The 24,961-nt window shown below is 42.3% G+C and overlaps 1 protein-coding gene across 2 annotated transcripts in view; it reads left to right on the forward strand.

Moving 5' to 3' along the window:
• sgip1a (SH3GL interacting endocytic adaptor 1a) overlaps positions 1-24,808 on the forward strand; it is a 62,529-nt gene extending 37,721 nt beyond the window's left edge. The window contains exons 5-26 of one of the 2 annotated variants that reach the window (XM_061239479.1): positions 229-253; positions 815-877; positions 1,266-1,323; positions 1,710-1,891; positions 6,051-6,062; positions 7,898-7,909; positions 8,825-8,849; positions 9,060-9,123; positions 9,882-9,964; positions 11,133-11,219; positions 11,598-11,672; positions 11,784-12,314; positions 14,219-14,343; positions 14,501-14,630; positions 17,374-17,433; positions 19,117-19,228; positions 19,890-20,045; positions 20,549-20,681; positions 20,788-20,990; positions 21,100-21,164; positions 22,687-22,851; positions 24,231-24,808. In XM_061239479.1, the coding sequence (XP_061095463.1) occupies positions 229-253; positions 815-877; positions 1,266-1,323; positions 1,710-1,891; positions 6,051-6,062; positions 7,898-7,909; positions 8,825-8,849; positions 9,060-9,123; positions 9,882-9,964; positions 11,133-11,219; positions 11,598-11,672; positions 11,784-12,314; positions 14,219-14,343; positions 14,501-14,630; positions 17,374-17,433; positions 19,117-19,228; positions 19,890-20,045; positions 20,549-20,681; positions 20,788-20,990; positions 21,100-21,164; positions 22,687-22,851; positions 24,231-24,253 (2,389 nt within the window). In that variant the 3' untranslated portion in view covers positions 24,254-24,808. Of the gene's footprint in view, positions 1-228; positions 254-814; positions 878-1,265; positions 1,324-1,709; positions 1,892-6,050; positions 6,063-7,863; positions 7,910-8,824; positions 8,850-9,059; positions 9,124-9,881; positions 9,965-11,132; positions 11,220-11,597; positions 11,673-11,783; positions 12,315-14,218; positions 14,344-14,500; positions 14,658-17,373; positions 17,434-19,116; positions 19,229-19,889; positions 20,046-20,548; positions 20,682-20,787; positions 20,991-21,099; positions 21,165-22,686; positions 22,852-24,230 lie in introns of those variants that run through there. The other variant, XM_061239478.1, reaches the window with a different exon arrangement.
• Positions 24,809-24,961: the final 153 nt, after the last annotated feature.

A 24,961-nucleotide genomic window follows, 5' to 3' on the forward strand; every position in this document is an offset into this window, starting at 1 on the left:
TTTTGTAATGGCACGTCATGTTGTCACTGCTAATAACAGTGGTACATTCTCCAGTCCTAAGTGTAACAGGATGGCTTTGATAGATGAGTTGGGGCTGGTGATTCTGTACAGTGTTGTGGGCACAGGTGCTGCTGTCAGCTGTTATGTCCTGGAGAACACTTCTGAAATGAGCTGAAATCTGAAGTGGGCTCTAAGGATCCTGATTGTGTCTCTCTCACTGTGTTTCAGGGGATCGCCAGACAGAGATGGGAGTGTAAGTGTCACAAAAGAGTGTGTTGTACAGCTCAGTGGGTGTTACTCAGGCTGTTCATTTTGTGTGTGTGGGCAGCACTGTCTTTAACTTAGTGGATTGATAAACATTGCAAGTTTATAGTGCTCTTGCAAATTTTTTTTTTGGCTTTTTGTTTGTAAATCTATTTGTATATGACCAGCTATATGTTTTTATTGGATGAATGTTGAAATTAAATGTTATTTCACGTTCATTGCCAAGTATACTGATTTACCTGATCCGAATAGAATGATGTCTTTATGTAAATTATTGAGCTCTCTGATCATGGATGGATAACCACATTGTTTTCATCTTCTGTGTCATGGCCCTTCATCTCCCAGGAACCTCAGGAAACTGAATCGGTATTAAAAATGATTTGAAATCAATCAGTAGATTGCATGTAAACCAGTATTTGCGAGGACCTGTAGGCTTCCCTTTATTTCTTAGCCTTGTTTAGTCCAAAACATTCCCCTAGTATGCGCACATTATTTATTTCAGTTGTCTCGTACTCAATGTGTGATTAAAATTATTTCAATTTCTGCCTAGTCACAGAAGAAGACTAATGGAGCTCCAAATGGGTTCTATGGCGAGATTGACTGGGAACGATATGTAAGTGTTTTCTCCTTAATATCTCGCCTATACATCCCTAATACTGTGTATTTTTGCTGATATCATGCCTGATAATGTGTACTTACAACAATTTACTTAAATCTTTTTAAGATATTGTGAAGAGTGTGTGTATTGTGCACCCCATATTCATATGCATATTGCATTCCTAACAATGTATTGAACAGAGTAAGCAAATTCCTTTGAAGTTCAGGTTTGTTATGAACTTGGACTGTCATTTCATTTAAGTGCTTTAGGTTTGATAACAAAGTGCTTGTTTGCCACACAACTGGTTTCGTGTAAATGGGCATTAATTAACTTCCATGCACGTGAAACAGGCAGAATGCATGAATCAATTTGCATTATGTAGCTGTTCCTCTGACCCTTTCAGAACTCCCCTGAGGTTGATGATGAAGGATACAGCATTAGACCAGAGGACGACGAAGGAGATATCCTTTTCAGGCTCCATCAAACGTCTAACCACTTACCCGTACATAAAAAAACAGCACTACGATGCAGCTTGGTCTTCAATAGCATAACATTTTAGTAACCCCACTCTATTCAGCAATGACACAAGTGATGTTTGCTATTCTGTGGGAGAGGCCTGTATTGTTCTTACCCTTGTCCGACATTGGTAGCAAGCTGAGGCTTCCTCGGGAATCCATGGAGCCAACAGTCAGTCCCAGGGTTGGGTGCTAAAGATTTGTGGGATTCAGGAATGCCCACTCATGCATGGTCCACCCAGACTGGGGGAACTGTGTGGGCTGCACTCAGCAGGCCCTAAAATTTAGGTTTGACTAAAAAGGAACCATAATTTTCTTTAACCAAGATCCACCCGTCCCCAAAGTCAAGACTCACTTTTTTTCATCCAGTGAGTCAGAAGAGGAGGAGGACCACCGGAAGAGGTTCAAGATCAAGATCAAACCTCTACCTGCAGACAACTCAAACTGTACGGAACCTACAGTAGATGAACTAAAAGCTTCCATAGGCAACATAGCACTGTCTCCCTCTCCAATGGTGAGTCCTCTCCACTTTCACCTGGTATTTTTGGGATACTTTATGCTCAAAAATGTTTTTTTTTGCTTATTTATGCCCATAATGGTGTTGCTCGGTTATTCATTATGATTCTGTGTCATCTGTGTCTGTTGCCATGACATTGTATGACACACCTATCGAACCCTTTTCCAGATTTTGAATTTGGTATATTTTTGTTTGCTGGAATTAACATTTGGCCATTTATTGCATTCTGAGGTTCTGTCAGTGTGGCTAACTCTGTTAGCTGATGGAACAAACAGGGCAGTGCAGTGAATGTGCCAGTCTGGAAGAGTGGAGTCGAACTGCTTTGGGTTGGATACTTCTCCATTTGAAGGGGCATCGAACCCAAACAAGCCTCTTATGATAAATGATTCAGCATGATAAAAAATGGCCTGTGTTTAAAAAGCCATATTTTCAATGAGGGGTTATGTAGAGAATCATTTGAGAGAAAGGGAAGGAAGCGAGCAAAGTCTCCGGCTGCTTTATACTGAGGCATGTTACACACCTTTGTATGTAGGCCCACATGCCCTACATACAAAGCTGTGCATATAAACATGTGACCCGGCCTCCCCAGAGGCAAGTTGTGTCTTCATAAGCCCAGCCATCATCTGTGTTTCAGTTTATTAATGTGCACCACAAGGCAGACATCTCCGGCCTGCCCTACTTGCACACCTGCAGCCCTTGCATCCCCATGGAGGTGGCAGCCATGTTGGATTCAAAACAAGGCTGCAACAGTATACTTTGATTCACTAAATGCATGCCACAGTTGCTCAGCCAGAGTACATTTTATGCACAGACAAACATTTATTTTCACTGTCTTGCCATTTGTTTGCTGCATATTTGGTCTCCACATTAGTTTACAAAATTGTTTATCTAGCATTCTATCTACTGTACAGCATGCTAACTAGCCATTACTGACTATAGCTTGACTAAGGACTGTTAATGCAAATTACATAAATGTTTTGCATTAACAATTATACCAGAAATCAACCACTAGTCTAAAGCCCACATCATGGCCAGGAACCAAATTTGATTAATTTACTCAAGTTGGAGCCACCTGCTGGCATCTTATTTAGAGACTGCATTGCCTACTCCCTGCTTTGATAAATACACTACCTGCTCCCTGCTTTGATAAATACACTGCCTGCTCCTTGCTTTGATAAATACACTGCCTACTCCCTGCTTTGATAAATACACTACCTGCTCTCCCTGCTTTGATAAATACACTGCCTGCTCCCTGCTTTGATAAATACACTGCCTACTCCCTGCTTTGATAACCGTACTTCCTGCTCCCTGCTTTGATAAATACACTGCCTGCTCTCTGCTTTGATAAATACACTGCCTACTCCCTCCTTTGATAAATAAACTGCCTACTCCCTCCTTTGATAAATACACTGCCTACTCCCTGCTTTGATAAATACACTGCCTACTCCCTCCTTTGATAAATACACTGCCTACTCTCTGCTTTGATAAATACACTGCCTTCTCCCTGCTTTGATAAATACACTGCCTACTCCCTGCTTTGATAAATAAACTGCCTACTCCCTCCTTTGATAAATAAACTGCCTACTCCCTCCTTTGATAAATACACTGCCTACTCCCTGCTTTGATAACCACACTGCCTGCTCCCTGCTTTGATAAATTCACTGCCTGATCCCTGCTGTTATCACAGCTGGCATTGGCCAATCCCTGTTCCTGCCATAGCTGGAACTGCCCAATCCCAGCACTGCTTTTACTGCCTGCCCCTTTTCTGAATGCTGCCCACTTCCTGTTTGAAACACAGACAGTTTCCCTTGACTATTGTTTCATCAGACAGGCTTACATTATTAATGCTGAATAAACGAGTTAAGTTCAGAAGAGCAGAATTTGCCCGAGCCAGCCACACAAGTTATAGACCAGTCACATTAATTATTTACTAACCTTAAAATAATTATCCTGAGGGTAATGTTTATCTTTACTTTTATGCACCAATTCAATTATTCTTGACAATTATTGTTTTTTGTTTGGTTTGGATATAGTAATTTACTAGTGCTGTCTATCCTAAATCAGAATTATCATGTTAAGTGGCATTTTCCTATGACACACAGAATTTTCTTTGCGGCAAGACACTCTCCTGTTTTTAATAATTAAAATTGGACTTTGTGATGAAGGTGATACTACTGTGTTTTATAGTAATTCATCAGAATAGGCTTGAGAGCTTCAGGCTATACTTAACACCATACAATTTGTCTTCAGATCTGCATGGATAGCTGCATTATCATTAGCCCTGAAACCCCCAATGAGAGATTGGTGTTTTGTTCAGATTATCTTCTCTATGGCAATTACCCTATCCATTAGGTAAAAAACCCAATATTGTCAAGTGTTGTAACTTCTGGTGTTTTGTTCATGAATTATGCATTAGTCACATGTCTGCCCTACTCCACGGCAACATGTCCTTACAAATGGTAACCATGGTGATGGATTGACTATGAAATCTGTTCGGAAGAATGGGAGCGGGTGAAAGGTTAACAGGCTTCTAAACGGAACAACAGAGGCTTTGCTCTCTCTCCCTCTCTCTGTCTCTCACTTTCTCCTTCTTTCTCTCTCTCTTTCCTCCTTTTGCTTCTCTGTGTTGAATTTTCTGTTGAATCTATGTTGAGAATGCAAAGCAGATGCTGTTAAGAACATTTCCTAACAAATCAAAGTATGCCTAAGCAAGGTTTATGAGCATGATTGGGCTTTCAAAATGAGGGTGAAAGAGTGAAAAATAGTAATAGATAAAAAAATTTTGTGCTTACAAGATCCAGACCACATAATCAGTAAATGGTCATAATAACATGTAACAATTCAAAGCCTGGATGTAGAGTATTGCGCAGTGAATTTGAATAATCTGTGCAAGAAAAGAAAGATGAAGTATCAACTAATGTAAAATGATATTGTTGATACAATTGATATTGTTACCTTCACCTGATTTACATATGTGAGCAATAGAGCCAGACCTGGCTAGCAGCGTTCCCAGACCCAGTGGCTATAGATGCAACTTCACACATAAATTAAAGCTACTATATGTGAGAAAGTCATTGCATTTTGGGCCTTTGTTATGTGTTCATTGCAGTGAAGCAATGGTGCCTTGTACAGGTTAGTTAGTAATGGAAATGTCTGTCTATCACACTTTCCCTCTTCTCCCTTTCCTTTGTTCATAGCATGCGAAAAATCAAAAAAGGCCAGCGAGGGCAAATTTCAACATCTTTAATTATGTGACCTTACAGAGGATCCTAGCCACACATTTCAAGGATCAATGTTTCTGACAGCAAAACCACAACCACTTGTTTGGTTTGTAGAATGACAGGGTTAATATCCACACAAACATAATGTTCTTGTCATTTTCCATTGAACTAAAGAATGCATATTCACGTTGTTCAGTGTTCTCCATGGTGGTGCAGTCTGTTGGGAGTTATTTATTGAATATTATCATTAGTACTATATTAAATTTGCTACCATTTTAATAGTACAAATTCTCATAACCGCTGAATATGAAAACAGATGCAAATTTATGAGTGACTTTATTTTCTGCTATACAAAATGTGCTGTTGCTTTCCTGTCACAACTCATCCATCATGGTCAGAATTAATGTGAGCCCATTCCTTTAATTCTCTTTCCATTGAATGTCATCATACCACACGTTCTACTCTGATTCTCAGATTGGCATCAGACACTTCCTCGTGCTTGCAAAGATTTATGCTGAATACTTCCAACAGCACTATACCTTAGTCGTCACTTCCATAGCTGAAGCCTTTACATTTTGTAAAAATCCAAATGCTGACTATTTTTCGCAGAGCTGTTGTAAGTATAGTAAGATCTCCTGTTAAAGCTGAGCTTTTAGCTAAGGTAGCACAGGTGCCAGAGGATACTATGGGCCCCCTGGAACCATGACACCACGTATCTGTCTAGAGTGCTGAGCACTGCTGTGCTGTGCTGGGCTGGGCATGGCAGTACCACTTGAGCTGCAATAAGATGAAAACAATAGCTTGAAGTGTTGCAGGTGCACTGTGAAACTGCCCATTCATTCCATCTCACTCGCCCTTAGACTGCGAGCCCAGTTTGCTTCGCTAATATTAGCATTTGTTCTTTCTCTCTCCCACTCTAATAATGCCTTCTATAGAGGAGTAGTCCGGTAAGCCTGTTCCTCTCTGCACTGAGATTTTGCCTCTGTAGCATGACAGAGGTCTGCATGCGTGCACTACAGCGTACAGTATGTTTTTTTTCCTCTTTTCTGTTGAGGAAATGCAAGATGTGCAGCATCGAGAAACCATTTCTTCCTGGGATCTTTGGGGGCTGTTCTGAACATGACAGTGACGAGAGTTTTTAAGTGAAATGGAACTGAATTAAAGTCCTTTGTCAACTGGATCACAGGATTCCCTAGCCTTGCTTACCCCTGAATATGTGAGTCAAGGCCACTGCTCATGAACTGGTGATTCTTTGTGGAGAATTTGAGTAGTGGACAATATGAAAGGCAGTGAGAATTTGGTGTCAACAGTTATTTTCTTAAACAAGAGAGTGGCCAAAAAGGGCACGTTTTTTATTGTTATTGTAGTTCTTCAGGACACATGGTTTGGCCTGCTCTCTGTATATGTAACTGCAGAACAAAGTATACAGACTGTAGGGAGCAGATGACCCCCCCTCTGCCCTGTGTAAGGCTGTTCACTTTCACAAGTTTCCTATGCCTTTCACTTCTATAAATGAAAACCTCTGCTGTTTCCACAGCTGCTGAACAGATTACATTTTAATTGTGCGTGTGTATGTGTGTTTGCGCGCATATGCGTATTAATTTTAGGTAAAATCTTTTTTTAATTGAGAGAAACAGTTGGATTCTTCTAATGCTCTCCTGCTGCTCTGCGAATAGCTTGGAAGAGAACGTGTAACTGAGATATTAGACCCTTCCCCTGGTGTGTCTATTGTAGTAAGAATAGATTGCAGTAGTTAACTGCTGCCATTTCTGTAAGAAAGCACTCTGTGGATTTACCAGATAAGGCTTTGTGCACTCGCCACCAACAACGCAGTATAATGATGAATGTTCGTCCACTCTCACATTACCCATGTACCTCGGTCAGACATAACAGCATTGGCCTGACTCCAGCCGAGTATACACTCTGAGAGCCTGCAGGTCACATGGAGCTCTCGCTGGTTTCTGGGAGCGTGTGTGTGGCTATGACACACGGGGCCTCAGGTCACACACCCTGTCCACAGAGATTAGGCTCCTGTTGAATGGCTGATGTGGTTACATCACCTGCATGCCACTTGCAGTACATTTCATTTGGAAGTGGATTTGCAAAAGGGCCCAGTCTGCTGCACTGGAACTGATCCAGGAACAGCCGAAGGAAATGTTAAAAAACGACAGCAGGAGCAGGGCTGAAACAGCGTGTCAGGCAGTGGAGGATGCCAAGGCAACAGCAGACTCACAGATCACGTGGAAGCCAAGGCTTCACTCTTATCAGCATTCTGAACTGTACACCCACATGAGTTATTTTCTGAAATAAAACTGCCTTAGCCTATGGTAGTATAACATTCCTGCAAGCCTATGAAAGGTTGACTTTGTTATTGAATGTTCAGTGCTGTGGTCCAGCCATTGATTGCCAATGGGTTGGTGATCGGGATTGTATCTATACTCACACACCATATGGCCTTGATGGTGCCCACTAGCATGTTCCCATGTGTTATTATTCTGGACCCCTCTTTCCAAGCTGCGGTTGTGTCTTTTCCGTAATCCTGGCCTGAGAAATTTCCACTGGGCTGTAGAATTTAAGGTGTTTCCTCCCACGCATTCCTCCCACACACTAACACCCCGCACTCTCCTGTTTCTCTTTCTAGTGGGGAAGTGTTGATCTGGTCCTAGAGGAACTCTGTGGGGCTTTGGAATTGGTGACTGTGTGCTTGAAGTTTGAAGTCTGTTTACTGATTTGTCACTTTCTGACCAGGTGTCTCTTCTCTCTTCCTTTTTGCTGGTCACAGAGACGTAGCCCGGTAAGTTGCGGCTGTGATATTGACCATTATAAACCATGCCTCCATGCTTGTTAGATTGTTATCGGCATCATACAGGGTACGGCTGTAAGGAGACAGGGCCATCTCAAATTAGCATAGCCTCAAATATCCCCCTTAGCATTGCCTTTCAGGTCCTGCTTGAGGTTGTTTTGGACTTTGATCTCTCACTTGGGCCGCCTTACCTAGCTGTCCCAGCTTCACACATTGAAGATCTAGCCTAGCACCCCACTTTGATCTCTGTATCAAAAAAACAGGTACAGCACACTCCACTCTGCATAGATGAGTCCATGTCCTTCAGTCCTGATGCTAAGCTTTAATGCTACCTCAGAGTCTCTTGAGCCTAAATTACCAGCAGCTGTTTGTATTCCACTGGATTGGTAATAAATGTCTGTAGGCGGGACACTGCTGCAGTAGTGTTTCATATTCAGTTACATATTCAGCTACATGTAGGAGTCATCTTGCTCGGTCAGCCTCAGTCATACACTTGTGTCATCACACGGGTTTCAGCATAGTACAGTGAATGCAGACGAGCTGGATTCACTAATGCTATTATTGTTGCGGTTTTAGTACATTGGCCGCAGTCACATGTATGAGGGGGAAGGTTTCTGTATGTAAGAGATGGGGGTGGTATTAGTCATTAGTCATTAGCCAGACAGGTTGGCTGATATATATATACACTAATCACAGCTGAAAGCTAGAACATTGAATCTACCTTATCATGTGACCTTAAGTAGTGGACAGACTTCCATGCAGTACAGTACTTTTGAAAAGGCCATATTGCAATTCATTGCCAGGGTCAGACTTACTGAACCATGCATCTCTGCCTAACACTTATTTTGAATATCTGTGCTTTACATCTGTTACTTTCTATTAAAATATCTTACTTTCTAATTACAGGGCCTGATGAAAAGAAACATATCCAGTAAGTAGCTAGTAAACAAGACTGTAGTTTGTGTTGTAAACTCACAATACCTCATTCTAACAACAAATGAACACAATTGTGATTATGGAATACATCATTTTTTTTGTCTCCTGTTTTTCTGTGGAATATGTAAACTACAACATCACGTGTTAAAGGTTGTGTCATTGTATGCATCTTAATTTAATGAAGAAATACGGCTGTTTTTCTCAGGTGAGGAGATAGCGAGGCCGAGACGCGCAACGCCCACGCCAGGCCCTGCTCCAGATGCCCCAAGGTCAGGCTCCATGACTCATACCCACTGCCCACTCGTACCAATGCAACCACCCTTAATGCACCAACCGCCGCCACGTCAAACCATATTGTCTCCGTCAGATTGCCTAACAGCCATGTTATCTTTAAGATGGTCATAATTTTGTAAACAAACAAACAAAACATTCACTACAAAAGACCAGTCTAACCGGATACAAGCTGCCCTTTGTGTAATACTGGAGTAGTTGAACTCCTTGGATACCGGTTGGTTGAGCTACGTTGTCACGTCACATCTGATGATTTTAAAGCAGCCTCCAGAAAATTAATATTTTGGAGAGACACCTTGTCAACAAAATAACGTTCGTAACTCAATAATCTTCATGAATATTGATGAGGATGAGTTGGCTCCTTAAGGCCGTATGAAATAGTTTAAAACAGTTCAGAGGCAGTTCAGTGTTATTTCAGCTATTTCAAAAGCTGACCATTATAGTTCTCCTTTATATGTACTGCAGTTATCCATGGCTTTAGTAACAGGGCCATTGTGTTTGGAGCACTCTGTGTGCTGTGATTCAGACACGAAATCCATATGGAGAGAGCATCTGGTACTGTAGGAAAGCGGAGGCTATGGATGAAAGAAACCAAATGACTGCACTGTGATTATTAGCTATGTTAGTAATGAGCACGTCTGTTCTGTGGACAGCCTATTTTGGGTGTGTTGCATAAATTATGCATGAATTGCTCTTGCAGTGAGTGCTCACTCTGTATGCATGCTTCCTCCTGCAGTAAGGCAACTCCTGTACCAGAGGATGCAACTGCCTTATTTGGCCCACCCCTGGAGACAGCCTTTGAAGCACAGAAAACAGAAGGTACCATCCTTTGATCAGTCTGTGTGTGCAGATGAGTCACCGTGTGCGTGTGTGTCTGTCGTTTTTGCGTGTGTACCAATGACTGTGTTTCTTTGCATGTATGTGTGTTCAAAGAAATCAGTGAGTCATCTTGCATCACTGTATGTACTTGAGGTCTGCATCCTGACCGGAATTCAATGGGGCCTGTAGGTATGCTGTTATTGGGCCTATTTTTAGCTCTCTGACATCTGGTCAGTTCGGGTACGGGCCCTATGCCAAGCCAAAAGTTTACATATAGTAGTGGAGCGCAACAGCTGTTAACAAGGATTGACCACAATGGTGGAAAGCTTCCAGTTCTTGTAGTGGGCCATTATGCTCAACTTGCAAATTAAAACAGCTGTATTTGACAGCACAGTACTGATAAACATATTAATGTAATGTTTAACAGAAGGAAAAACGTGTTGGAAAAGTATGGAAATTTGTCTTGAGCTTGTGGGGCCATAAAGACAGTAGGATTTAGGTGGGCTCAGGCCTCATTTGTTGCCCCATGCCGACCTATAGTATGTACATTTATGTCATGTATAACTATTTATGAGAGTGCTTTGTGGGTGGGGATTCTGTAGAATATAGATGTGTCAAAATAAGGGTACTGCCTCTGCTGGCTTCACACAATTAATTAGCTATGACTACCTGCTCTTAAAAGTTTGTCTGATAAATTCTTGAGAATGAATTTCCTTCAGTAAATAAAAAAGCCTTGAACACAAATGACTGAGCTTAAGGTATGGTTCAGCAGTACCAACAGGAGCTAGCAGCTGTCCTTGCCAAAATTTTACTCCTGTTCTGCATTGCATGTTCACTGGAGTATTCATACCACAAAATGCCTGCATGGATTCTGCTTGTGGCTGGCTGTCTCTTCATTCAAGGGATCTGTGCAAATGGAGGACTGTGCAGTTCCACAGTAAAAGGGCTTCAGCCACACCTGGCCATGGCTGCCTGGTGAAGCTGTTTCAGCTTCAGGGGCAGGGGCTACTGCTTCAGAACCCACACACTGACCCACTACTTCAGTCTCACTTCTTCTCATTTGGGCTTTTTTCCTTTTGAGGGGGAACCTGTGTGAGCTGCAGGACATCCTTGTGCCTCTAGAGGTGTGCTTATTCCTGCTCTTGTGCTGTGTTCCTCTCCTGTGCAGTGATTGTAGGTGAACCAGAAGTGTGGGGTGCACATGTATCTGAGTCACACCCCGACTCTCCTTTGGCGAGAACTTTTCCCACTGGAAGTAAGTTTCCACGGCATTTACGTTAATCTGCAGGGATAATTCCCCCCCCAGATCTCAGTTCACAAATTCCCCAAGGGAATGCCTCGAACATGTGCGCCATTAGCGCTGGCAGTAACAACTAGCCTGTTTTTATACAATCCATTACTAAAAAAAACTCATCATCCTTTATTTCCGGGGCCATTTCTTTCCAGGGTCACATTCATTTCTGCTACTGTAGCTCACCAGCTCTGCCTCTTCCCTTCCCCTGTCATTGACCCTGCATGGGCTGTGTCGGACTGTGCCATTCTAATCTGGTGTGGGTGCTCAGTTACTAACCCAGGCACCAGGAGTCACTTTCTGGACGAACCAGCTTTCATACCCATGCTAATATCATTGCAGCTCCACCTCCACTTCCCCCCAAGAATGTCCCAGCCACGCCCCCTCCCTCTGGCTCCCCCTCAGCAGACTCCTCTGGTAAGCCGAGCCCCTTTCTCGCGCCAGTGGTTTGTCTCCAGTGCACACCTGAGTTCCGGTGCTTTCTGCTGTTTTCTCAACCAGTGGCCGTTTCCTCCCCCCATGCCACAGTGGTCTCCCAAGATGAAGATGACAAGAAGGCTGTCTCCAGTCCTCAGGACAACCCTTCTGAGGGAGGGAGAAAGACGTCCATCGCCGATTTGGACAACCTCTTCGGCCCGGTGCGGAGCAGCGAGCTCGGGGAGGAGGCCAACGACAGCAAATGGGTCCACTTCTCCGACGAGTCTCCAGAGAGGCCGCTGCCTCCCCAGGACCCCGCCCCGCCTCTTCCCACCAGCCCGCCCCCGGACTCGCCGCCCCGCCTCCCCCGGGGCCCCCCAGCGGAGGAGGCGTCGGACTGTCCCACCAGTCCTCCTCCGACAGATACGTCCGCGCGCTCCGTCCCACCCCCGCTCGTCCTGGCCGAGGAGGAGAAGAAGAACCCCGAGGCGTCGGCGCCGAGGGAGGACCTGGCAGAGTCCACGGCCTCGCCCAAAGACTTCACCCAGGGGCCTCGCGCTACGCCTCCCCCTCCACCGCCTCCCACGTACAGAGCAGTAGTGTCTTCCCCTGGGCCCTGCTCAGGAACAGGAACGAGCAGTGGTGAGTGTTCTTACTCCAACTCTCTGTGCGCTCTCCTAAGGCTTCAACATGGTACAATAGGTGTGTGTGTGTGCACGCCAGGCCATTTGCGGACAAATGTGCACTGTCCACCAACATACATACTTCTTACACTCTGACCAAAGGTGTTATGACGAGTTGTGATAATATTCAAACATGGTGGTCCAGTGCACAGTAAAAACGTTGCTGATATCCCAGCCCAATTCACTGGTTTTAATATTTGGATTATTTATGCAAGCACTCATAAAAAGTTTCTTGTTATGTTTATGACCTAGCTAAAATGAAATGTCCTAAAAATGGATTTTCATGTTATCAATAGTTTAATCATCGTGACAGTAGCGAGTCATGAGCATGGAGTCTTATCTTAACTTCTATGGTACTTGAGCATACATTTGCATCTAATGATGGCTTTATATTTTGTTCGTTTCATCCTGGGTAATTTAAAGCTATGTAACTCTCCTGCTGAAAATTCTAATTAAGACCAGTTGGGATTATAAGATGGTTTAAACTGTATTTTTGACACTTCTAGCTACTCGCAGCTGGTCTGTGGCTGGGCAAAGCTCCTTAAAGCGGGTGGCAAAATTGATGTACCAGCTAGAAGTGTGGAAAACGCATCTTAAACTGGCCTGACCAGCTCAGCTAGGTTTAAGTTGGAATATTCAGCAGGGTAGTGACAGGTAAGCCATCCAGGTTCACAAGAGACTTTATTTCTATCAATTTCGGCATTCTAAAAACATCCCACTGATATTTTTTCACAAGAATAGAGCGTATAAACCCTAGTATATATACATTTTTATGCGCACCCTAGTATATACGGTATATACTTTTTAAATGCAGTGATGTGCTGCTGTTTGCTTCCTTTCTTGTCGTCCTGATTTCAGTGCAAGAAGCATTTAGCATTCCAGCTTTACAGTTCCATGCAAATATCAGTGAGTGCTCATACGCATAGCAGCATAGACCATACATGGTTTAGTGTCGCATCTGCCAATCAGCACAGTTCACATGCATTAGTAAAAACAAATCTCTCATTTGTATATCTGCGTAGTGGGCACTGTTAAGGGCCTCCTAAATATTGCCATTATGCATTGACCAGAAAATTGCAATTTTGTGTGATTTAAAAGCTATGCTCCAGCTTAATGTGCTTTGATCAGGCCACACAGTGCAGGGCCTGTATGTGGACTGACTGTATGCTATCCTTTGCTGTGTCATTAGCCTCTCTTTGCAAACTGCAGCTGCCCTCATTTACTTTGCTCCTTCTGTTGCAGATGAACTTGATGTGTCATTGTCTGATTTAAATCAGATTTACGGACTTTATCTGTCAATGATCTTGAGATGATGCTCCCAGTTGCCAAATGAATCACTAGACTGTCTAATCCCTCAGCCGACTTCATTGTGTCTCGTTCTCTCCTAGGCTTTTGTCTGAACAGAGCAGAGAATCGCTGAAAATGTACTGAGAATTTGACACTGTGTACTGGGCCCCACAAGTTTTAGTTTCAGAATGGTGCCTCTGTTAAAAGAGAAAATGATCACTGAACAATGGATACTAATCTTAATTTGTTATCTCTGAGGCAAATATGTGTGAAAAAGATCTTAACATCAGTGGGGTATGAACTACGGAGTTTAGGTAAGCACAAAGGAAATGTGAGGAATTGATTCCACACAGTGAAAGCACAGCTGGCTGATGTGACACACAATGCTATGATTAGGCTGCACTGCTGGCCAATAGCAGCTTGGCAAGTGTGGGAACTGGGCTGTCAATGCAAACAGGAAGATAAGCCACGGGACAGGCATGGCGCCCCCGCGAGGCCTCGGGAGCCACTGTTGGCTGAGTCGGTCACGTGACCTGCAGGTGTGAGTCATCCTCATGTGATTTTGCTCTACCACAGGCGCCAGCTCCCCGGCACGCCCTGCTACGCCATTATCTGGCAGCAGCCCAACCCCGCCCCCTCCCCCTCCTCGGCCGTCGTCAAGACCCAAGCTGCCACCTGGGAAACCAAGCGTCGGGGATGTGGTATATCCTTTTCCGTAGTTGTGAACTTTCAGACGGTTATTGTCATACATATGCAACACAATTACAAGAACATTTCCCAAGACAAATATCTCTGCAGACATTGACTAAATTGAAAGGGAGCTCAGCCGTGCTGATCTGTGCTGTGATCTCATTCCAGACCCGGCCGTTCAGCCCCCCTGTCCACTCCTCCAGCCCCCCGCTCGTCATCGCCCCTCTGGCCCGAGCGGAGAGCACCTCCTCCATCTCCTCCACCAACTCCCTGAGCGCTGCCACCACGCCCACCGTCGGTAAAGAGCTGTCCGTTTCTGTGTCAGGTCTGCACCGTTCCCCGTTCCCCTTCATCTTTAATATGCCTCCTCTTCTGTGTCTCGCCTTCAACTGCCACCCCACACGTCTTCTTAATACACACGTCTGTGTGCCGCCATGCCAAATCTCTTCAAATCAGCAGTTCAGCTTGTAAATAGACGATGTTAGCTGAAATTGAGTGGTTGTAGCATACAGTTATCAGGACAGAAGTATTATCAGTAATGCCAGTCTTTTGCAGTGGTCGTTTTAGATTCAGTTGGAATGGCTGTGTTATGGTTTGATTTGGTGTTTTGTCTTTTGTTCTGCATGCGCTGTGACCCATAAGGCCAGTTGTGCAGCACGGTATTCCCTAATGGGTGTATGAAATCATTGAATAATTTGAATAATGGCTTCCTGTCATAAAACATGAGTTCTATAGGTAGAAATAATGTATGCCCACAATAATGGTGCCATTTCCATTCGTTTGACCTTAAATATTTCACACCAGCAATATGTAAATCTTGAAGCGGGCCTACTGAAAGAACTAAATGAAGAGAGTCCTGGTCTTCAACATTGCAATTTAGTTATATAATAACTGATATATAATGTAAATAATAATAAATAATAGCCTTTTGTGTCTGGGTTCTGAGACCAAGTAATTTTATTTTGTAATTTGATTCCATATAAACATGCAATCATAAAGATAAGCTGGAAGACTACAAGGTTACCAGATTTTTTCATGTGCAGTGACATTTTAAGTTTGATAAGGGTCTGTTATTGTGTTATTTCAGTTTGAATATTTTCTCAGCAAGATATCAGAAAGCAACCTAAAAACAGTTTTATTGATTAAAAAAAAAAGTTTCACTTTCTTTTCTCGAGGATGCACTTCATTTTCAACAAACATCGTTTTTTTGTCTTTGTTTTTTTGTGTTTTTTAGTGTGCTAATTTTTATCCCATGGTATTAATGTGGCTCTCTCTGGACATTCACTGTTGTTGTTGTTAGTCAGTTTTGCTCCCGACCGTCTGTTGTGCTTGAATTTTTTGTTTTGTTTTGTTTGTCTTTTTCCTTGGGTTGATCTTTTTGTCAATGATGTAAGAAGATGAGCCTTTTGTATGCAAACTGCCCACGTGTGAGATGCAGAGTGAAATGCCTGCAGGTATGGTATAGAGCCACCTGAATGGCGGGAGACATCAAGATTTCACACAAGCCATTATGCCTGCAGAATCGATTGTTACCCATAATGCATTCTGCTCTGTCCATAGGTATTTCACGACAATTCAACATCCTGTCATTTTTTTTCTCAAAACATTCTGAAGACAGTGTGCAGGATGATGGTGGCTTTGGGACATTTCTGGAAACAAAGGCACACATTTCAGACATGTGAACGTCCCATCCGCATGTCCAGGGTCTCTGGATCACGAGGGAGATCTTGACCAACGTGCATTTGTTTTTTTCTTCTTTCCACCTATTCAAATTTTTTTCTCCACATCTTGCATATATCATGACTGAGAAGCCGCTTCCAATTTCCATAAAAATCCATGGACGACCTTTTCATGAACACCACTGACCAGTAGATCTCACACGTTCCATGGTCGGACTTCACCAAGAGATACAATGGCATGCACCCTTTCCTTCTCCTGAACATGCCAGTGTCATACAGTGCTGTTTATATTTTTCAGCAAGCCTCAACAGATTTTTCTGTCAACATGTACTACTATGGCTATTCCGCCTACATCACCATGACGACATCTCATGTGATTCACAGCTTTGTATTGACACAGTATAAATAGCCTTAAAGCATGCTTATTTTTACAGTTTTTTTGACCACAGGCACTTAAAACCCATGTGGTGAATAACCTGCCAAACGAGAAAGCACTGCATGTTCTCCTTTGAGGTCTGCCAGACGAATTGGTGTTGACCATTCGGTATTGACTCCACTTTCCATGTGAATTCGAACATGTCCCCTCTATCATGGAGCTCTCCAGTGGCCATCTCCTATGAGCCTGCGCCCCACCCCAGCTCTCAGACCTCAACCCCTCAGCGCCCCATTAGTCTGCGAAGGAATAGAGACCCACCCAATCCTTCCCACCCATACTATTTCCCCCGCTCGGACCTCCTCTCGCCTCTTCCTGCACACTTGAGGGAGTCCATCCTCCCTAACACCACTCTGCTCTGCTCCTGCTGCCCCTATGTCCTCAACGGCCTCTATCTGGACATAAATATTTTAACATTGCACATCTTAACTTGGTAATAAGTTTGGCACGCAATGTGGGGCTGTTCATATCCTATTCGCAGCCTTATGGAGCTATGGAGCTATCAGCCTCAGTCAGCAATGGCACGGTCCGGATTTGATCCGAGACCCTGGGGCTCACCCATGCACCCTGCAGAGTCCCAGAAGCACGTTCGTAGTGGGCCGTTAAAATGAGCAGCCGGTGTACATCGTGAATAAGTCCTCTCACAGGACATGTTCCATGCCAGGGTCCTGGCTCTGCTCCAGTTCTGAATGTGGACCAAATTCCAGAACCTCCCACTCCTCCCCCCCCAAAAAAAACACGTATACACATGTACACGCACGTACCCACTTGTTCAGGCTCCACCCCCTCTCTCCCTGCTGATTAATGGCTTGCAGAGCCTTCTGTGTTCCCTCCCAATGTGACCTGTGATAGACCTGCCGCGTGACTCACACTGTTGTCCTTCTCTCTCCCTACCCCTCCCTCTGCCTACTTCGATCCCCTTTGCACAGAGAATGACCAACCTTCCCTGGTATGGTTTGACAGAGGAAAGTTTTATTTAACTTTTGAAGGTAAGTTGTGTCCAGAAATGTAGCGCGCACCTGAGCCTCATCTCTTCGAACAACCTTCCTCTCTCTCCTGCTCTTCCTCCTCCTCCGGTTCTTGCTCCAATTGGCCGCTTATCATCCCACCTCTTCCTGCCGCATGTCCGCCTATTTTCAGGCTCCGCATTTTTTTTCCTGCCATCATGGTTTTCGTTTCTCATACAGCGCTAATTTTCTTTCTTGAATCATTGTACTCGCCACATTTCACTTATCTTTTTTCCTTCGGTTTGGTTTGATCTTTTCACTCTGATATTTTTCTTCAGATCTTTTTTTTCTTCTGTTCTATTTTTTGCCATTAATTGCATGCTCTGGTCCTGTACAGCTTCTTTTTTTCATGTCCTTCTCTCTCTTGCTTGGATGCTGTTCAATTTCCAGCATACCTGCATTCACTCACTAACAGGAGACCTTTACGGCTCCACTGGTCATATTGGTGACCATAGATATGCCTGGTTCTTTTTTAATAATTTCAAGGTAAAAATCCTGCATTGTATGCCTTTCAAGGAGGAATTCAAATGAAGTTTAATATTGGAAACTGTTGTCTTCAAGCAGAAAAAGGTACCTGTAATTTACTGCCATACAGTAATAAGACCACTAGCGCAATCACCCCTCCAAAGTGTTTATGCATTTAACATGATTCTCTTTTGGACAATGAATTAAAAGATCAGATTTACTTCAATGAAGCACAGAAAATACATTGTAATTTAGCATCTAACACTTAAAATAACTCACGTTACCAAGTTTAGCAATTATTTTGACCCTTTATATACTTTATATTTAACCATTTGATATCCAACTAAATAAAATGAATTTACAGCAACACTTGACAATAAATCATGACAAACATATCTAGTTTTTAAGTAAGTTTTTAAATCAGTGCTTTATTTTACAAGGTTAAAATGGCACAAATTCATAATGCGCATGAGGTTTTTCAATTGCTGCTTTTGCCTTCTGCTTCTTCCAAAGTGCTGTTTTTCAGATCAGAGTATGAAATTCTGTTCAGTTCAACGTGCTTGTTATGATTTGTCTTTTATGTTAAATTGATGACAAAGTATTATCCAAAACTAGAGCAATTGGCAAAAAACTTTTTTGTTACCATTCATGGCTAACAAATTATCTCATAGATTTATATCACATTTATCCTTAAGTAAAATGTGCATTCCATTTGACTCCGTTCACTCGGACTAAAGTATTGCTGCATGCCGGTTCTATGCAGGGAAAACTGACAATATTTAACTTTCTGTAGAGCCCAAACTATTTTTCCATTATTAACTGTGCTCTTAAAGTGTAACAAATTAGGCATTGTTGGTTTTTTTTAATGGCATTTAAAGCTTCTCACATTACATTGTATGGGGCTTGTATTGAAATGATGATCTAACCATAGAATGGAATAAAAGAGTACAAAGTTATTTTCACCTGTTTTCAGCACCTATGTCACACTAAGTGGAATGGGGATTGTGTTAATGATCATGAGTAGAATATGAGACTCCACAAAATACTAGGCAGTTATGTGTCAGCAGTCAGTCATATATCTAATTCCATCTCCACTGCAGCTAACCTTTTGGCTGTTATTACTGTTAGTGTAATTATGGTCTCTCTCCCCGTCCGTTGGGCCTGCATGAGTAAACCCGCGCTGTCCTGCCTCTGTTCCAGGCTGTTCCAGAGGACCGAGCCCCCTCACTATGGGTGCCCAGGACACCCTGCCTGTGGCGGCCGCCTTCACCGAAACAGTCAACGCCTACTTCAAGGGAGCAGACCCCAGCAAGTATGCTCACAGCTTTCCACACTCGTCTTTACCACAGCACGGAAATGACTGTAGACTACCTCTATTCAGTTTAGGATTGCTGAATGTTTCCAATACAATTTTTTTTTATTATTATTATTTTTTTTTTACAAATGTAATGGTTTGCAGCTAGTCAGGGTTAGATATTTTATTTATTTATTTATTTATTTCTTTGTTTGCTGTATTGTGAAGTATGGCTTTTGTTTGAGTGTAAATACTTTACCATTTAGTCAGTTGTCGGGAATACCATTTTAGCTGCTGTGTTGTAATACGTTTCAAGATATGCTAAGGCTATCAAGATATGGTATGATGTAGTAGAAAATATGTCAGCTTGGGAAGGAAGGTACAATTATATAGTAAAAGACATAACAGACAGTTACTTTTTCTGAAAGAATACCTATTTTTTTCCCCCAGCTGTTGACTTTATTGTTAGCAAGGTTGTGAGAGATATGTAGTCCTTTGAAGCCACAAAGCGTTTTGGTGCTCTCCCAAAACAGTGCAGCTGCTGAGTGTGCTCGGTGTACTTACCCCAGATGCCCTTAGTGACGGGACAGCGGGTCATGCCACGTATACGGAGTTGGGGTCAGCCAGGCTCCAATCTGGCCACCAGCCCTAACCGCTGTGTTTGGCTCTCCCTCTCAAGGTGTGTGGTGAAGATCACGGGGGAGATGGTGCTGTCCTTTCCAGCCGGGATAACCAGGCATTTTGCCAATAACCCCTCCCCGGCCATCCTAACATTCAGCATAACAAACTACAGCCGGCTGGAGCATGTCCTGCCTAACCCCCAGCTGCTGTGCTGGTAAAAACACCACGATAGCACTCACATGCACTCACTCCTTCTTGTACACACACACACACACACACACACGTGCGCGCACACACACACACACACACACACACCAGCATCAACCCAATCCACAACCCTGTCTCTTCACTGCTGTAAAACCACCACATGCCCTTTTCTCCCTGCTTGTTAAATCAAATGAGAGAATATCCAATTCAGAGATGCTTTATCATTACTAATATGTGTTTTTGTTGCCTTATTAGTCTAACCAACATCCTTACATCTCGCTTGCCAAAAATGTGTTGAATGTACAAATAGATGTACATTACTATTTGATATACATTTGTAATATGGTACAATAATATTGTACTCATGTCTCATGTCTGTTATATCCATAGACTGCCAAACCACATATTTACATTAGCTTACTTATCTCAACCTTAGTTGACACAGAAACCTGACATTTGTTTATTATGCGGAGCACACAAATAAATACTTTTTTTTACGTTTTTGCACAGTGATAGCACACAATCCAATGCTGACTCCAAGGAATTTTGGGTGAATATGCCAAACCTCATGATCCATTTAAAGAAAGTTGCAGAGCAGAAACCCCAGGCGACATACTACAATGTTGATATGCTGAAATATCAGGTGAGCAAATCTCTTATCCATCCAGAAGCCCTCTAGCAGAAAAAGAAAAGAACCGGAGTAGAGTCTGGAGTACAGTTGAAATCAGCTAGGTCGTTTGATTTTACAGGTGGCTGCCCAGGGTATTCAGTCTACACCGTTGAACCTGGCGGTCAGCTGGCGGTGTGAACCCACGACCACAGATGTCAGAATAGATTATAAATACAATGGGGAAGCCATGACCACGCCCGTGGCCCTCCACAACGTCCAGTTCCTGGTCCCTGTAGACGGAGGAGTGACCAAACTCCAGGCAGTGCTTCCCCCAGCTGCGTGGTGAGACCGCCCTTCCTGCCCAGGACACGCAAAGTGATCGTTTGTTGCACTGAAACCTATTTGATACTGAAAAGTAAGCAATAAATCACATTTTTATATCTCCCCAAAGGAATGCAGAACACCAGAGAATCCTGTGGAAGATTCCTGATATTTCACAGAAGTCTGAAAACGGAGGTAAATTATAATCGTGTTTGTGTCTCATTTGTGGTTGTGTGGAGTCTCATTTGTGACTTAGCCGTTAGAAGGAAGGTGAATGTGTTATCCCCGCTTTAGAGCTTTCGTTTGGGTGAGAACTGGCTCGGCACCAGTGAAGTAAAACTGTCAGAGCGCAGTAAGCACACGGCACTGAGCGCTGGCACAGACTGCGAGCTGTTTGACCCAGTGCTGAGACAGCAGAGGCAGTGGAAAAGCCTCTCTTTATTCTGACCCTCTGTTCCACACCAGCCGCTAATGGTCCTTTCCATTATTGTCCCTGGTGTTTCCACATGGCTTGCTGTCACAAAATCACTTTCTCCTGGCTCTCTCACCAAGCATGGTTTGATTTCAATTGCATTGCTTGGTGCTTTCAATTCTACTGAGGTAAATCTGAAACAAAAATCACCTCGCTCACCCTAGCTGCTGCATCGAAACCATTAAAAAAGTATGCTCAAATGAAAAAATTGTATGCAGTCAAAAAGCTTTGAAAGTTGAATTATACCATTTTCTTTTGATCAAATGTATTTTATTCAGAAATATAATCATACAGAATATTGTACAATGGATTTGAATGAGTGATAATCAATACAAACTTAAAAGCAGCAGCTGCTGAATGCCAGGCACCCATTTTTTTTTCCGTCTAAATTATTTCTAATGATTGATTAACATATAAATAATTTGGAGAAAGCTATTTTACCCAATGCATCTTTTTAGCTGCAGCGAGGCCAGCCAAATATATATTATTGAGGTAGAGATGAATGAATGAAGTTTCAAATTTTTATAATTATACCATTTCTTTTTTAGATGTAGAATCGACATCCTGCACAGATATTGTGACTATGCCAGGCTGCACACTGAAGAGGCATAGCCAAAACATCTGTGCAAGATGTCTATTCTGCATCTGTAAACAGAAAATATTGTGAAATTCAACTTCAAAAGCCTGATTATGAGATTCTTAGTATGAACCATCTCATCTCATTCATACCACACACAGGTGATTAAATCCCTGAATGGTAAGGTCTAACCCCCATATTTTATACATATTTTATATATTTTTTTATATTTATATTTTATTCACTTAGTTTAACTCTGTCTAGCGGGTCCAGCCAGAGCACTACTTTTATTTTGTTATATATGTCGTAACTACCAGCAGTTGCTATAGTGCACCGTGTTTTTTTTTTATTTTATTTTTTTATTAATTTTGGACTTCAGATCTGATCTGTTGATGTTATATGTCTGTCTCTATGTGCTGTGCCTGTTTTTATGTAACACCACCAACAATGTTTTTCTACCGAAAACTAATTTCCCCACGGGGACAATAAAGTACCTACTACTACTACTATTTTTTAACTAAGGTTAAAATCCCCCCAGAATTACTTACAGAGAGAAATGAGTCCACTGTCTGTCCAACTGCCAAGTGTTCATAACTGAGAAAGGGACCCAAAGCTGTTTTTGGAAGTGCACTGATTGCTTCCCCCACTCCCCTGTCTGTCGGGCCCAGGTGTGGGGTCGCTCCTGGCCAGGTTCCAGCTGACGGAGGGGCCCAGCAAGCCCTCAGCCCTGGTTCTCCAGTTCACCAGTGAGGGCAGCACTCTGTCAGGCTGCGATATCCAGCTGGTGGGAGGTGGATACAGGTTCTCCCTCATCAAAAAGAGGTTCGCTGCAGGTGAGTGAGGCAGAAACCAGGGAGAGGGTGTAGTTTACAGCCATGTCTTTTGAAAATGTGACATGAACGGTTTTGTAAGTAGCATTTCCATTTCAGTCCTTTTCTGTCCATCGGTTTAAAGTTTGCGGTAATGTTCCACATACAACCACTCAAAAAAAGGAAGACATTTTCAAATATACAGTGGGCTCAAGAATTATTGGCACCCTTCAAAAATATTCACAAAAAAGGAAAGTTTCTCACATATTCTTTTTTTTCCAACATGTGTAAAGTAGTGTGCTTTATTAATGATTCAGTTGAATCATTCAAAGTATTACATTTTTAAAATAAAATATATATTTCCCCAAAAAACTGTTTCACAACCCTGGTTTATTGCTTTGTGCAAACATTCCTTGCAAAGATGACAGCCATGAGTCTTTTCCCATAATTTGTGATAAGGTTAGAGAAGTATTTTTTACCATTCCTACATGCAGAACTTTTCAGAATCATTAATATCCTTTGGTTTGCGCTTCAGTTCAGACCACAGGTTTTTGATGGGATTTAAGTCTGGAGACTGAGATGACCATTACAGAACATGGATGTTATTTTCACTTACACATTTATGTGTGGATTTTGATGTTTGGAGTCATTGGGCCTAAAACAAAAACCACTTGTATGAACAGATGTATTCTTAAATCACTGAAATCTCTTAAAACAAGTTATTTAAGAGAACTTGGCACATTCAGCAATTTTCTCTTATTTGTATTTATTTCTTGGGTAAGAACAACATTTACGCGTGGTCCTGACATGTCATACGAGTCATGTAAACAAGAGCCTTGTAGTGCCAAACTCAGACCAAACTCAGATTTCTCAGACTTTCAAACTAGGCCTTGCAGATCGAATATAAACTGCATTGCTTATTTCTCACCTCAAATGTTTTCAGAAACGTATTTTAGTGGCTTGTGACTGTCTACAATGGTCAGCCATATGTTTTGTCAAAAATGAAGGAACCGCAGTCCATATTATTGACAATTTGACATTGAGATTACTGAATAATAAAATAAAACAATTAAACATGAAAGCGAATGTATTGAAATACATTCCCCATATGTTGAACATAACATATAGATTATTATCTGTGTTTATTATAAAGTATACAGCCTTTTTTCTTATTAAGAGTGCCAATAATTCTGAAGCCCATTTCTAGAGTATAAGTGCAGCAATTCTCCAAACTGGTGTACCTATCAGTGATAAATTGGTCTGAATTCAGAATGTCAAATGCATTCATATAAATAACTAAATGTTATAGGGGTATTAGATGGTAAGTCTAGAGGTTTACAGTAACATTTCATATATTTAGCCATCTAAATGTATGTGCATATATATGCTTATGTCATTTCCAGGAAAATACATTGCTGACAATTGATCCGCACAACTGAACATTACAATGAAGACCATTTTATTGGATTGTGTGAGGAATTAAGATTAAGGACCCTTCAGATTGCCCAACACTCTTAACCTTCATGAAAATTGCATAACGAAGGCAAGTCCAACAGTATTATTTAACATGAAAATAGAATTAAGGTGTAAGGTGTAATTATCGTAATATGTATCATTTGAGAACATTTGCATTGCTGGAAACACCTGGGTTTCTTTTTGAGATTAGCAACTGTTTCCTCAAAGTGTTTGTCAACCTTTTCACTGCAGTGGCTAACTGCAGCCAGTAACCCTGGATCCTGCATTACATCATACTGAATCTGGAAAGTTTCACTTTACATATTCACATGGTCATATAGGGGCTCTCTCTGCATGTTCATTCATGAGTGCTCAGGGATGTGATGAAATGTATTTCAGCGATATGGTTTGGGGAAAAGTGAAATTTGTGGTTATGCCTTTGAGTGCCCTTAACAAATTCAGATTGATGAAGAAAGAGAAGATCTTTGTACATTGAATATATTTTCCATTAAAACACTGTTGCAGATTCCCTTCACTTCCTTTGTTTGAAAAAGGTTTGGTCCTGGGCACAAACTGACCCAGGATTCAATGGCTACTTTATGGGACAAATGGGCAAATTTAGTCTTGAGGACCTAGAATTAGGTAGCATTTTTCATGCCAGGAAAAAAAGACTGATTTC

This window comes from Conger conger, chromosome 4 (genome assembly GCF_963514075.1).
Source record: "Conger conger chromosome 4, fConCon1.1, whole genome shotgun sequence".
NCBI classification, from domain to species: Eukaryota; Metazoa; Chordata; class Actinopteri; order Anguilliformes; family Congridae; genus Conger; species Conger conger.